The 15,806-nt window shown below is 40.3% G+C and overlaps 2 protein-coding genes across 2 annotated transcripts in view; both read left to right on the top strand.

Moving 5' to 3' along the window:
* LOC121928461 (opsin-5-like) overlaps positions 1–15,806 on the top strand; it is an 896,145-nt gene that overhangs the window by 26,279 nt on the left and 854,060 nt on the right. The window lies entirely within an intron of this gene.
* CCDC178 (coiled-coil domain containing 178) overlaps positions 1–15,806 on the top strand; it is a 298,022-nt gene that overhangs the window by 156,844 nt on the left and 125,372 nt on the right. The window contains exon 16 of the mRNA XM_042463191.1: positions 13,484–13,643. Within this exon, the coding sequence (XP_042319125.1) occupies positions 13,484–13,643 (160 nt within the window). The remainder of the gene's footprint in view (positions 1–13,483; positions 13,644–15,806) is intronic.

Raw genomic sequence — 15,806 nt, 5'->3', positions numbered from 1 at the left:
ATAGGAAAGGGAGGTGCATCCTAATGCTACCTTCTCTGTGGCTGTTTCCATCATCAGAGGATGGACAACACAGAGTTTTCAGTACAGGGCTCCAAAGTATATGGAATTTTTATGTTCTTACACATGCCCCTGCACATGTGTGATTTGTTGATCAATAAAAGAGTTTTGGCTACACGTATCAGTGGCATCAGTATTAGAGGCAACATAGAGTCTACAATGTTAGATGTGTAGCTCACAGAGACTACAATCTTGGAAATGTCAAACCAGTATGACCAGGACTTGTTGGTTGGGAGATTCTGGAAGTTAAGTCAAAAGAAGGAACTTACCCAAGTTCTGGACAGTTTCTCCCAATCTATCTTCTGAAATGTCTACTTTACTTTTTCCAGTTACCATAATCTTTGAAAATACTGCTGTATAATGATAGTTTGTTCTCCATTATGCTCCACTGACTATGGCATTCTCCAGCTATTACTATGTTCTCCAAACTACTGAGGCACTTCAAAAGCCCCTTTCTTAAGCTTAAGAATGGGCTACATATGGCGTCTTTTCCAAGCAAGATTCTTAACAGTCTTTTGCCCCTATAGAATATGAATCATTCTTTTAAAAAATGTAATTATTGTGAATTTGCTAGGTATCCATACACTGTAAATTGTTAAATATTTCTTCAATGATATACATCTACACTAACTGTCAAAAGCTTGGCTTTTGATATCTTTACTAAACAACTTTATGGATATACATAACAGATGCAGTCAATGACTGAACTCTTATAATTTTATCAGAATTCAGATGTATTGTAGCCAGCATGTACTGTGGTTTGAGTGTTGGACTAAGACTCTGGGAGATCAGGATTCAAATCCTGACTCAGCCTAGAGACACTGATTGACCTTGGGGAAGTCACACTCTTTCAGTCACAGAGGAAGGCAATGGCAATCCCTGTCAGAAAAATCTTGTAAAAACCCCCAATATGATGGGTTTCTTTTAGGGTCACCATAAGTCAGATATGACTTGAAGGGACACAAGAGCAGCAGGAGCAGGAGCAGCCGCAACAGCAACAGCAACAACAACAACAACAACAACAACAACAACAACATGTATTGGCAACTTTTTATGAAAACCAGCTGAATTAAAAACAGCTGATTTAAAACAATATTTTAGTATTCTCCTCAGAAGTTTGATGGAAGTAACATAAAGTGTCCACATAGTTGCTGGAATCACAAGTGGGTGACATAATATTAATAGGATAGGAAGAAGAAAGGTGGAAAACATAGGCTTACATCTGATTGTTAGTTCCAATGGAACATCCATGAATGATGATTTACCAAGTTCTTATTGACTGAATGGGTCTACTCTAGTTAGGACCAACAACTGGATTTAGGCAAAAGTATCTAAGGGATTTGTTTCTCCACAGCTGCTAAAAATCAGATTAGCCTGTTTTCCTAGGTTGTCACCTAGATGAGATTGATATGCCACTAAGAGATATGGGCCAGAAAAGCTCTCTTCATCAACCATACCTTCTGAGGTTCCATATCAAGAAAGGATCATTCTAGAAGCAAGAAATGCTCAAATTATTGAGACTAAACATTAGGTTTCACCTAATCATAGAATCATAGAATCATAGAGTTGGAAGAGACCGCAAGGGCCATCCAGTCCAACCCCTGCCATGCAGGAAATCCAAATCAAAGCATTCCCAGCAGATGGCAATCTAGCCTCTGCTCAAAGACCTCCAAGGAAGGAGACTCCACTACACTCCGAGGAAGAAGTGTGTTCCACTGTCGAACAGCCCTTACTGTCAGGAAGTTCTTCCTAATGTTGAGGTGGAATCTTTTTTCCTGTAGCTTGCATCCATTGTTCCGGGTCCTGTTCTCTGGAGCAGCAGAAAACAAGCTTGCTCCCTCTTCAATGTGACATCCTTTCAAATATTTAAACAGGGCTATCGGGAGGGGGGGGCAAAAGAAAAACTGTATTAATCAGATGGAGTGGGGGAAGAGCCTCTTGTACTTGAAAGGCTGACAAATGTATTGTTATATCATTGTTTACAATAATAACTTTCTTCATCAGATACACAGAGTGAACAATGAAAGTATTATACCAGTACATAATTTCACTGCCACTGTCCATCACAGTGCTTCTTTCACGAATTTGCAAAAGCATAATATGTACAGAGAGTTATGACAAAATGTTTGATTTAAAATGATGTAGGACTTGGTTTGAGCTGAACTCCCTGTAGTATTTTATGGATCATCTTAGAGACAGTTCCTTGAGAAATGTATCACTAAACCTCTTATTATATATATATATATATTATATATATAGTAGAGTTTACATCTAGCAAGAATATATATTAGCTTTGCTCATATTTTACATTTTTCCTTCTAGCTCCCTAAGTCGCATGTACCCGTTAATTCTGATATTATAGGCTCAGATTGTTTAGACAGCAGGGCTGCAAAAGAGCCTGAGATTTAGAATCAAGTATGCAGTGGAGTGACATTATTGAACTATGCAGGGCCAACTGTCTAACTCAGTTTTAAAAACAGCTTCATGTTTTTTGTGTTGTTTTTCTTTCTATGAGCTATCTAATCCTTCTATGTAAGATTTATTGGCCATTTGCTCTTCAGCAGCACCCCCACAAACCCCAATTGCTTTTTAAACTCCTCTGAGTTTAAAATCAGTTTGTGGTTCGGCAGGGGGAGCTGCGGAAGAAGAAATGGCCGATAAACCTTATACTTCAACATTTACACACATCTTACTGGATCACAGCCACTATGTGATCAGTCTACCCTGAAATTCTATTATATTTTATAGCAGTAATGATATAATTTTTTTCTCTTAAAGGATTAATATGCTAAAAATAAAATCAAGGAGCAAATGCTCAGACACTAGTTGATTTCTCCATAATCGGCTGGACTATATTGAAAAAAAAGTTAAGACAGACAACAGATTTTGAAGCGCAGCTGTGGAAAAGACAGGAAAATCTGAAAGCTAAGAAGGTTTGTGCAGTTTTAACTATATCTTTTTAAAAATATTTTGAGATTCAGTAACATTTATGTATTACTGTCCTATCAAATACTTCAGCCGAAACAGAAATTTCAAAAGATGCCTAATTCAGGCACCTTTCACCCCAAAAAGATGTCACACACAAAAATATGCTGTTTCCTTCCAGTGAATAGAGATCTGAGGGTCTGAGGAAGTAGACTTAAGTCTACAAAAGCTTCATGCTGTCAACTTCTTTCTTTCACTTAGTCTCAAAGGTGCTAGTCAAGATGCTACATACTGATTCCACAGATTAACATGGCTATATCTTTGAATCCTTCCAGTGAAGACATGGAAAATCTATTAATCATATCAGTGGTATTTGACACCAGGCCACTTGATAAGCTTTATTCATAGAAATTAAATGAAAGGTTTTGAAATTTCCACTGTCCCTTTACATTTAGGTTTGGCATTGTTACATGTTAGCCTTTAGTGAGTAAGGGGCTATACAGACCACCCGACCTTTTATGGCCAGATCAGGGCTCGCACCCTCATGCTCCAGCTCTGATCCAGCCTCCAGAGAGCATAAAAGGAGCCGCAGAAAACGGGTCCTTTTTTGTGCCTCCAAGGGGCACCATAGTGTGGCGGCACTGCTTTATGCTCCCTTTAGTGCTGCATCATGTGGATGAGCACCAGAGGGGTGTCATCATGGTGTGCACCATGTAAAACAGCCCATGCCAAAATAGCACCCTGGGGTTGGGGTTAGGGGATGCAGCGTGTGAATGCTGCACCCTAACTCTGCCCACCAGATTGGCTCAAAGTGCTGGTCTGTATTGGCTCTAAGGCTCTGATTCAACAGTTCCAAGGGGAGGGTTGTATGGGACTGCAGGTTTACGTACAGTGGTACCCGGTACGAAATCCCCGTTATGAATTTCCGCGATACGAAAAAATCCTAGGATAATTTCTGGTTACGAGTTTTTCGGGTTACGAGAAAATTTGGTGCTTTCGGCCGCTAGTTTCACACGAAAATCGCGGCTTTCCCCTTGGCCTATGGGTTTTTTTGGTTGCGAGGCTTTTCGGGTTCGAAAGCGGCGGGGACGTTTTCGTACCAGCAGGTCCACTGTAATCTCCTTCAAAGATGTTCTACTGTAGAGAGTTAGATCAGGACAAACCTCTGTTTAGCAGAACTCTGGTCTTGCTGGCAGATATCTGAATTTAGCAAGCAGAGTATCTAACAACAGAATACTCTGTGGCTAAGATTCATATCACCTAGGGAGACAGCCACAATTTGGCACAGAGTAGTAAGTGTTCCAGCTTCCTAAACTGGGGAGTGTCCTGTGTCGTTCAGCTGCTCCTTGGCATCTCATTCAGGTAGGATCTAGGTAGAGGGCATCCTAAAGAAAAAACAGTTGCGCTTCTAATATTGGAGCCTTTGATATAACCATTCTTACCAGTAGGATATAAAACAACAGAGAGCCGGGCTGGACTCTCTACCCCCAGAACACTTATACGTCTTGTTTGTCAGTGAGAAGGGGTTATTTAGACTGGAGGTATCAGGATGGGCTTAATGTTACCATAAGCTGAATTGTGGCTGGGAATGGAGGATTTTGGATTCATTGTACCTACCAGTTTCTTCTTTCCACACCTTCCACACTACCAAAAACCTTCTCTACCAAAAACCTCTTCTCCCTTTTAAGTTTGGAAATTTGCCTAACACTTCATGGAGAGTTCTCTTTGTATTACCCCAGGATACTGTTCTTGGAACTATATGATTGTTCTCATCATCTTTCATTCTGAGATATCAGATATCTGTTTTGGAAGGGGAAATCGTAAGATTTGATTCTTCTATGACTAAACAATTTCAGCGGCAACCTTTATCCGAAAGTAGTGAACTGCCACTTACCCTAGCAGTGGTAGTGGTTGTTCTTGCCAGTTTTTTCCAGTGACACATTCCAATTGACCTGCCATATTTACAAACAAAGTGAGGGGAAAGTGTGATCAATGGTTGAGCACACATTTTGCATGCTTGTGTTCCAGGCATGATGCGAAAATGTTTTCATTGGGCCGCTGCACACACCATGCAAAGTACCAGCCCAAGTTTGGCCCTAGATTGTTGATATTGCCTTCAGGACAGTAGAGTTTGGTTTTGCTGTGGTCACTCCCTTGTTGGTGGTGGGATGATCTGAGATGCGACTGTCATTTGCTCCGGTAGTATATATAAGATGCTGCGATGCAGAAATGGCACTCATCAGATTGCACAGATCCGTGGAGTGTTGGGTTCTGATTATTGGCTTCTCACATCTTATTTTGCTTTATTAGCTTGTGGGATTCCCCCCCCTTTATTTTCTTTTCTACTTATTAATGCGTGAAAATGCCTATACTTCCCTTCGTGATTTTGCTCTAACTTGAAAATATATACAGCTTGAAGTAATCAGTCTTAGGTTTACAGTATTTGCAGGTATATTCACAACAATCACCATATGTGAAATTTGCGGTCTTGTTCTAATGATATCCCTAGCAAATTGTTTGCTTTGAAACTCAGGTTTGTGTGAAACCTGGTTTGCAGATGCTATAGGTTTTGTTCTCTACAGATTAAATGGATGAAACATTTAAAATATTTAATTTTTTAAAAGTCAAATCTGTGTTTTTTTACACTTGTAAAATGCAATTCACATCTGAGGACCAGTATTTATTAGTTGCTAAGTATATTACCTTATCATAAAATCACCCTCTAGAACTTGCAGAACATGTGATCTGAGGCATGACTTTATGTTGATCATTCATAGTGCAATAGGCAATAATGGATAGAAATCTTCGTTTGCATTGAATATGTTTTTTTTTTCTTAAGTAGCAAGTCGCAATTCATTTCTATACTGTTATGAGTGCACCTTAAGCACACCCTAAATGGTTTAAATGTGTAAGCAAGGCTGAGTGGACCCGGAGCACTGCCTGGTATCCAACTCACAACCTTGTGGCAGTGAATTGCTGCAGAGTACTGGGATTTAACCATTGCTCAACCAGGACTCCTTCCCCCTTTGTTTAATTTCCCCTTTGTTCTCACTCACACATCACCATAACGGCAACAATATAGTTTGTGTTTCCAGTGTTTAAAAAAAGTGAGGTGCGCATTTGGAGTATTATGGTTTTTAACACCTGTTTTCCATATGGTTTGTATCTTAAGCTAAACTAAAACATTCAAAACAGGCAAGTTTACAAAAAACAAGTTGTTTTTTTTTTTTCCAAAAAAATAATAAACCCACAACTTCTCCCAAAATGTGGAAGGGTGGGTGATGTTCTGAACATATGGGAATGATACCATGAGTTGAAGGTGGAAATTGCTGACAGCAGGACTTGTACTCCTAAGATGGATATTAAGGAGTCACAGAAGGAAAGTTTTTGCTGGTTTTTCCCCCTGGACAACTGCATCCCAGATTGCTTGGGAATTCTCTCCAGTCCTCTCTAGGGCTTTCAGAGATTAAATGGCTGCACAGAGAGGAGTGAAAAAAATCTTTCGTGAATTTACAGAGTGTGCAGACTACCTCTAAGGGCGGCTTGTAGCCACCTCCAGCTGCGTCGAATTGACCACGGGGCAAACTACATACTGCGGTCCCGATCGATTGCCTTTCCAGGGCACCCAAAGGACCCAGAAAGTGGTTCCTTTTTGTACCCTGGAAAGGGTGTGATTAGCCATAGTACCATGGCTTTAAGATTGCTCCTTTGGCATCGCATCATATGGATGCAGCACCAGAGAGTGCTGTGATGTGTGTGCATGTAGAGCAGCGCGCCAGTTAGTCAGGTCAACAACTATGAGGTGGAATCAGGCTGTGGTGTGGATAACACACACAAACTCTGCACCCAGGCCAGCCTTAATGGCCAGTCCACTCAGCCCCTTATTGTCCTAAGGTTGGAGAACAAAATATTCTGGCCCCATCCATCTGTCAGAGAAGCATGGCCTCTTTTCTCTTTCCTCTTCCTCTTTCTCTTTCTTTCTTTCTTTCTTTCTTTCTTTCTCTTGTGTTAACTCTGAGTTATTCTTCCTACGTCATCTGTTGTTGCTGCTTTTTGTTAAGCTCATTGGCACTTGAAAATAATAATAAAAGAAGAAGGAGGAAGGAGACAAAAAATTGGCATCACTGTAAAGATGATTTTTTTTTTTAACACCAGCTTTTTCATGGATATGAACCCACTTCGATATGCAGTACTGAATGTATTAAGCCTCGAGGTAGAAAGCATATTATATGTTTGTGGGAGCAGGACACAGAATGTAATAGTAACTGGAAAGATGCAAATCATGTCCATTGCCTCATTTTCAAGAGCGGGTTAGGTGATACGATTCTCCACATCTTTACAGTGGCCAGTTAGTGTTGATGTGACAAAACAATAAATCTAATCGCTTAACTGAAGTCAATTTCCTGGGTTCAGTATCTCTCTCTGAGAAGATTCTTTTCATTACATGTCAGTAGCAAGACTATGTATTATAATGTGTAATGTGCCATGAAGCCATTATGATGATCATACCGGCTGTAGTGCTTCAGTCGTTCTGTTTCTAGTCTTCCCTTTGTTCAAAGGACTTGTTCAGGCCCGACCTGTAAATCCCTTACTACATGCTGAGGGAATGTGAAATGTTTTGTAACTGTTTTTAGGATTGTTGCCATTTCTGATGTCGATTGTGTTGTCTGAGACTGTCAGTTTGTTTAGGATGGCATAAATTACATTGGAGGAACAGCAAGTGGTAGTGATGTTATGACCCCTGATATTGCTCCCAGAGTAGGACAGGGTTGGCATCTGAGTTCATGGCAGGGTCTTGTTCCTGTACATATCATCCAGTTATGTCTATCCTGTTGAGTGAGCAGTTATTTATATTTGGAGCTGCTTGGTTCACCAATAATAGTAGGGTGGAAGCTGTTGAAATTCTGGTGGAACTTATCAATTTATGCTTTTTAGAGTAAGCTGAGGGCAGGGAACCGTCTAATTAAAAATAAAATAATTGTAAGCTGCTCTGATAGCCTTTAGAGATTAAGGGCAGGGTATAGTACTCTAATACTTACTACTACTACCTACTACTATACTAATAATAATAATTCCTGTGTGCCCAGATTATAAAGATGTCATCAAAAAGATATTAGGTAGAGGAAATTTTTTCGGAACTTTGCTGATGAACATTGTCCTCCCCCTCATTCTCTCTTCAGGCTTTTAAGAGGGACTATTTTGAAACTCCCACTTGAGATAATTTCATCAAAAGGCAGGTCTAGCCATGAAATAGGTAAGGAATGGATGAATAAATAGGACCAGCTCTCTATGTTTAGATGACAACTATGGAGAGCTTATCGCATGGGCCTGGGGGGAATGGGCCGGCACAGAACGGAAGGGGGCAGGAAGGGAACGAACAGGAATGGGCTATCAATGTCCACAAAGCACAATGTGAATAATCACAAAATGTTTTTGTAATGGCTTATGTATTGGAAAGGGCATACCCACTTAGCCAAACGCAAGTCACACTTTTCTCACTTCAGAGGAAGGCAAAGAAAAACTCCTCTGAACAAATCTTGCCCAGAAAACCCTATCAGAGAGTGTTTTGTGTCACATAGGACATCATAAGTCAACAGTGGGAAAGGACTACAGGTTAGGGTGTGCAGCTGGGCAAGTGAGGCAGTGAAGGGGGGGAGGGGTGACTGAATTAGAACTCGAGCAGAAGGATTTCTAACTCCCATTTATCCTAACATGTGGCCTTAACAGTTTGTTAGGCATTGGAAAAGATCAACAGGAAAAAATTCGTGATGTTTTCCACACTGCGTTACCTACATGGGTATATTGAAATAATTGTGTCATCTTGCTCTCCACTCTGGGTTTCTGAGATCCATAAACACAGGCCCTGGTTTCTTCATCATAATTAAAGAGATAGGATCTTTATGTACACGAACATTAGTAACAATAATAACTTTATTACAGCCATTTGGCCAGCACAACAGAACATAGTAGTCTTAGCTGTCAGTATGAAGGGCCATCTCATTCTCCTCTTCAGGGACGTAGCCAAGGGGGGGGGGGTTTTTGGGGTTCCGGACCCCCCCCCTTCCCTTAGAAAAATGAAGGTGTGCTGCTGTTCGCTGCCACACCCAACGCCCATTATAATGGGTGGCACTTAGTCTGGAACCCCCCCTTCCTAAAATCCTAGCTACATCCCTGGTCCTTCTTATGTATGTGGCCATATGAACACTGTCACACGCGATCTTCTCTTTTATAGAGTGTTCACTGAAAGTGGGAAACCTTTTCCTTTTTACATATCTTTTAGTTTCATTTGTCATGTGTTGAAAACTCCTTCTTATTTCCTGTTCTTTCTTTTTTTTTTTCTTTGATTGCTGTTTTTATCTGTGCTTATGCATTTTAATTATGTTTGTGTATTCTTATCTTATGTAAATCACTTTGAGCTTTTTATGAAAGGCAACAATAGTTAGCCTAAATAATAAATCCTCGGCCTCTCATTCTTACCATGAAATGCGGCACTTGTATAAGGATAAGTGATGTATATTATGATAACTTTTATTTTCTAATAGTGCATCCTGAATGTCTGGGGAGGGTTGTGTTGTTCTAATTGTTTGTTTCTTAACTTATTAATGTATCTTGCATTTCAAACATCTCTTTTTATGTGGTTATGAACAAACACAGAAAAAGAACTATAACTGTAGTCCTATGCAGATTATTCCCAGTAGGAGAACAGCAATATAAAATTGTTGAAAGATTCGTCGTCGTGGATGGTAGCTAGGCCTGACAGACTGGCGCTGTGCCACCAGCCTGGGACCAATTTAGGCCTCCGTGGGCTGGATGTCCATATGCGCCCAGCCATATTCGGTGCCGTGTGCCATCTTGCTCGTGCCCCCTGTCCACACAGAGCACACAATGATCATTACGGATGTCTGAGTTGCCCCAAACATGCTTGCTGGCAAGCCTTGTCATAATGGCACATGAGCGCTATTATGATGCCTTTAACATAACTTGTCTAGAGCGGGCTCCTTTTAGAAGTTCACCAATGTCGTGCCATGCGGTGGAGCAGCACCAACGAGGGACAAAAATGCGGTGGCATTTGAACCACCCATCTATATCCCCCTCACTACAGCCAGAAATGGTCATAGCTGCCATACGAGATGAGACTTGTAGTAGGCACTCTTTGCCACTGAGGCCACTTGGCTTCTAATGAGAGAGATGAACCTAAGAGCACCCTGAGAATACTCACCTGTAGAAGCTGTGAAGCACCATCTGGGACAGGTAAACTATCAGAATTCCAAACCTGAAAGTGTCATAGCCAAAGGACTTCAGTCTTTCTAGAAGTTATTTTTGGTTGATTAAGACTCATCCAGACCAACACTGCATGCTGATGAACACCCAACCCCAAATGACTGCCTCAAGTTGCATCATATTTATGTTAAAAATAATTGAGAACAGGATCATGACCTGGCACCCCTACAGCACAGTTGCCAAGGGTATGATATGCATCCCCCCAGTCCTATTCTCTGGAACTCAATCAAGTAGAAGTGGAGTCACTATAAGACAGTGTCCTCTACTCCACTCTCATGGAGCTAGTGTAGGAGAATACATAGTATTAAAAACTGATGATTAGGGAGGAACAACAGCGTCACATTCCCCTGTTTCTGTCCTGAGGTAGGTCATGAGTATAACTAAGGTCAGTTCCATACTTCAGATGATCCAGATTGATTTCACCTATATAATTTTCTGTAAGGTGACCATATTTTCTGGTCACAAGATCTCAACCAACATATTGTAGAGCTAGAAAGGTTGTCCTACTTCATGCATTAACCCTTTAAGATAATTCATTGAAGTCTTTTTGATACGAGCTGGAGAAATACATGTTTTTCTTGTTGTTGTGTATTTTCAAGTTGTTTCTGACTTATGGTGACCCTAAGGCAAAAGTATTGCAGAGTTTGCAAGATTTCTTCAGAATGGGTTTGCCATCACCTTTTTCTGAGGTTTGTCCATGTGGGGTTCCTTGGCTGAACAAGGATTTGAACCTGGCTCCTGGAGTATTAGTCCAGTGCTCACACTACTACACCACACTGATGCTGTTACATGTTTTTCTCCCTCCCCATTAATATTAGAATCTGAGGTCATCTATTGTAGTTGAATGGTAGGAAATTCAGGATAGATAAAAGGAAATAATTCTTCACATAGCACATAGTTAAACTGTGGAATTTACTATGACAAGAAACACTGATAGACACCAACTTGAATGACTTTAAAAGTTTAAAAGGGGATTAGACAAATTCATGGTGAATCAATAGCTACCTGTCATGATGGATATATATCCCATTCAGTATCAGGCAAGAAATTATTTTTGTCTGAAGGGACCTTTCTACTCTTAATTGACATTTTAATTTAGACATGCTCACTACCTTCCATATCTTCCCCACTGATTTTATATGACAATGTAAGTTTGGCTGCCTCTGTTAATCTTTAATACCACCTACCTATTGGCTGAGAAGAAGTCCTTGTGAGGAAACCTTTTCGAAATTGGGAGAACACAAGTTTAGAGATTTCTTCAATATGGAGTTTAAAGTTTTTCCCATCTTTAGCAAGAAACTTTCCCCAGTACAGTGCACCCTCCCTATAGGCGGGCGCTCCATACGTGGCTTCCAGCTTATGTGGATGTCACGTGATGGGAGAATGAATGGTGCACGCACCCATGGTGCGCACACTCTCCTGTGCCATGAGCATGAGCCCCATTCAATCGTGCTATTCGACTTACGCTGGGGGGGGGGGGTCCAGAACAGATCCCCTGCCTAAGCCAAGGGTGCACTTTATGTCTGAATATCATGTAAAATTTCTTTGCTCTCCCATACTACCATACTACTTCCAGCACTTAGTGCTGCTTCACCAAAAGATTGTGTGTGTATAAGCAGAATTCTATATTGCTGACACATTATTTTGTACTGAGTTTAAAACAGACTTATATATATTATTTTGCTAATTTCTTGCTGCCACTTTAAGTGCAAAGAGTCTTACAGTCTTTTATAAAAATTTAATAGAAAAAACATGTTTCTATTAGAAGAATATTTACTTACCAATAGACTATTGACATTTAACATTGTTATGGTATTTTGAGACATGAATTTTTCTGCTATGCCAGTGATGAGAGAACCCTCTCTTTCCAGTTTCCTGTACAGCTTCCTTATGCTTCCTTGTGATATCTATGAAGGCACACAAAGTGAACAAATAGATGTTTTCTTAGTGGTCTTTAATGGCCCATTACACCAGCACTACCTTGTTGTCTCTTTACCTTCCTCCTATATGTTATACCTATATATATTTGCAAGTAAATACATGTTACAAAACCACTATAAATCCCAGTACTCTATTCGGACTAGGAAGTTAATTTTGTAGGCTGGCCCTGGAACCTTTAATACTTTGAAAGTGGAGAATGTGGGAATTCTGAATTCCTGGTATTTGTACCAAAAAGCCTTGAATGTGCCAATTTTTTGAAACGTCATATCATGAAGTTATATTTGACCTTGACTAGACTGAGTTTTACAGCTGAGAATATGATTTATAAATTTCAAGGTCATCATGAAGCCAGATTTAAAGGGGAGGGGGGGGGGGGGCAAAAGAAAAACTGTATTAATCAGATGGAGTGGGGAAAGAGCCTCTTGTACTTGAAAGGCTGACAAATGTATTGTTATATCATTGTTTACAATAATAACTTTCTTCATCAGATACACAGAGTGAACAATGAAAGTATTATACCAGTACATAATTTCACTGCACATGTCCATCCACAGTGTCTTCTTCACGAATTTGCAAAAGCATAATATGTACAGAGAGTTATGACAAAATGTTTGATTTAAAAGTGATGTAGGACTTGGTTTGAGCTGAACTCCCTGTAGTATTTTATGGATCATCTTAGAGACAGTTCCTTGAGAAATGTATCACTTAAACCTCTCTCTCTCTCTCTCTCTCTATATATATATATATATAGTAGAGTTTACATCTAGCAAGAATATATATTAGCTTTGCTCATATTTTACATTTTTCTCTTCTAGCTCCCTAAGTCGCATGTACCCGTTAATTCTGAATATTATAGGCTCAGAGCTGTTTAGACAGCAGGGCTGCAAAAGAGCCTGAGATTTAGAAATCAAGTATGCAGTGGAGTAGACATTATTGAACTATGCAGGCCAACTGTCTAACTCAGGTTAAAACAGCTTCATGTTTTTTGTTTGTTTTCTTTCTATGAGCTATCTAATCCTTCTATGTAAGATTTATTGAGCCATTTGCTCTTCAGCAGCACCCCCCACCAAACCCCAAATTGCTTTTTAAACTCCTCTGAGTTTAAAAATCAGTTTGTGGTTCGGCAGGGGGAGCTGCTGAAGAAGAAATGGCCCGATAAACCTTATACGTACACATTTACACACATCTTACTGGATCACAGCCACTATGTGATCAGTCTACCCTGAAATTCTATATAATATTTTATAGCAGTAATGATATATATTTTTTTCTCTTAAAGGATTAAATATGCTAAAATAAAATCAAAGGAGCAAAATGCTCAGACACTAGTTGATTTTCTCCATAATCGGCTGGACTATATTGAAAAAAAAGTTAAGACAGACAACAGAATTTTTGAAGCGCAGCTGTGGAAAAGACAGGAAAATCTGAAAGCTAAGAAGGTTTGTGCAGTTTTAACTATTATCTTTTTAAAAATATTTTTTGAGAATTCAGTACACATTTATGTATTACTGTCCTATCAAATACTTCAGCCGAAACAGAAATTTCAAAAGATGCCTAATTCAGGGCACATTTTCACCCCAAAAAGATGTCACACACAAAAATATGCTGTTTCCTTCCAGTGAATAGAGATCTGAGGGTCTGAGGAAGTAGACTTAAGTCTACAAAAGCTCATGCTGTCAACTTCTTTCTTTCACTTAGTCTCAAAGGTGCTACAAGATGCTACATACTGATTCCACAGATTAACATGGCTATATCTTTGAATCCTTCCAGTGAAGACATGGAAAATCTATTAATCATATCAGTGGTATTTGACACCAGCCACTTGATCAAGCTTTATTCATAGAAATTAAATGAAAGGTTTTGAAAATTTCCACTGTCCCTTTACATTTAGGTTTGGCATTGTTACATGTTAGCCTTTAGTGAGTAAGGGGCTATACAGACCACCCGACCTTTTACTGGCCAGATCAGGGCTGCAGCACCCTCATGCTCCAGCTCTGATCCAGCCTCCAGAGAGCATAAAAAGGAGCCGCAGAAACCGGGTCCTTTTTGTGCCCTCCAAGGGGCACCATAGCTGTGGCGGCACTGCTTTATGATGCCCCTTTAGTGCTGCATCATGTGGATGCAGCACCAGAGGGGTGTCATCATGGTGTGCACCATGTAAAACAGCCCATGCCAAAATAGCACCCTGGGGTTGGGGTTAGAGGATGCAGCGTGTGAATGCTGCACCCTAACTCTGCCCACAGATTGGCTCAAAGTGCTGGTCTGTATTGGCTCTAAGGCTCTGAGTTCAACAGTTCCAAGGAGGGTTGTATGGGACTGCAGGTTTACAGTACAATTCTCCTTCAAAGATGTTCTAGCTGTAGAGAGTTACGATCAAGGACAAACCTCTTCTGTTAGCAGAACTCTGGTCTTGCTGGCAGATATCTGAATTTAGCAAGCAGAAGTATCTAACAACAGAATTACTCTGTTGGCTAAGATTCATATCACCTAGGGAGACAGCCACAATCTTGGCACAAGAGTGTAGTAAGTAAGTTCCAGCATTCCTAAACTGGGGAGTGTCCTAGTGTCTGTTCAGCTGCTCCTTGGCCATCTCATTCAGGTAGGATCTAAGAGTAGAGGGCAATCCTAAAGAAAACAGTCTGGCATTCTAATATTGGAGCCTTTGATATAACCATTCTTACCAGTAGGATATAAACAACATGAGAGCCAGGGCTGGACTCTCTACCCCCAGAACACTTATCCGTCTTGTTTGATACAGTGAGAAGGGGTTTATTTAGACTGGATACAGGATGGGCTTAAATGTTACCATAAGCTGAAGATGTGGCTGGGAATGGAAGGATTTTGGATTCATTGTACCTACAGTTTCTTCTTTCCCACCAACTTCCACACTACCAAAAAACCTTCTCTACCAACAAACCTCTTCTCCCTTTCTAAGTTTGGAACTTTGCCTAACACTTCAAATGGAGAGTTCTCTTTTGTATTACCCCAGGATACTGTTCTTGGAACTATATGATTGTTCTCATCATCTTTCATTCTGAGATATCAGATATCTGTTTTGGAAGGCAAATCTGTAAGATTTGATTCTTCTATGACTAAACAATTTCAAGCGGCAACCTTTATCCAGCAAGTAGTGAACTGCCACTTACCATAGCAGTGGTAGTGGTTGTTTCTTGCCAGTATTTTTCCAGTGACACATTCCAAATTGACCTGCCATATTTACAACAAAGTGAGGAAATGTGTAGATCAATGGTTGAGCACACATTTTGCATGCTTGAAGTTCCAGGCATGATGCTGAAAATGTTTTCATTGGGCCAGCTGCACACACCCATGCAAAAGTACCAGCCCAAGTTTGGCCCTAGATTGTTGATATTGCCTTCAGACAGTAGAGTTTTGGTTTTGCTGTGGTCACATCCCTTGTGGTGGTGGGATGATCTGAGATGCGACTGATCATTTGCTCCGAGTAATATATAAGATGCTGCGATGCAGAAAATGAGCACTTCATCAGATCTGCACAGATCCAGTGGAGTGTTAGGGTTCTGATTATTGGCTTCTCACATCTTATTTTAGCTTTATTAGCTTGTGGGATTCCCCCCCCCCCTTTA

Source organism: Sceloporus undulatus, chromosome 4 (genome assembly GCF_019175285.1).
Source record: "Sceloporus undulatus isolate JIND9_A2432 ecotype Alabama chromosome 4, SceUnd_v1.1, whole genome shotgun sequence".
Lineage (NCBI taxonomy): Eukaryota > Metazoa > Chordata > Lepidosauria > Squamata > Phrynosomatidae > Sceloporus > Sceloporus undulatus.
The sequence above is the reverse complement of the archived record's forward strand: the minus strand, read 5'-3'. Positions and strand labels throughout refer to the sequence as shown.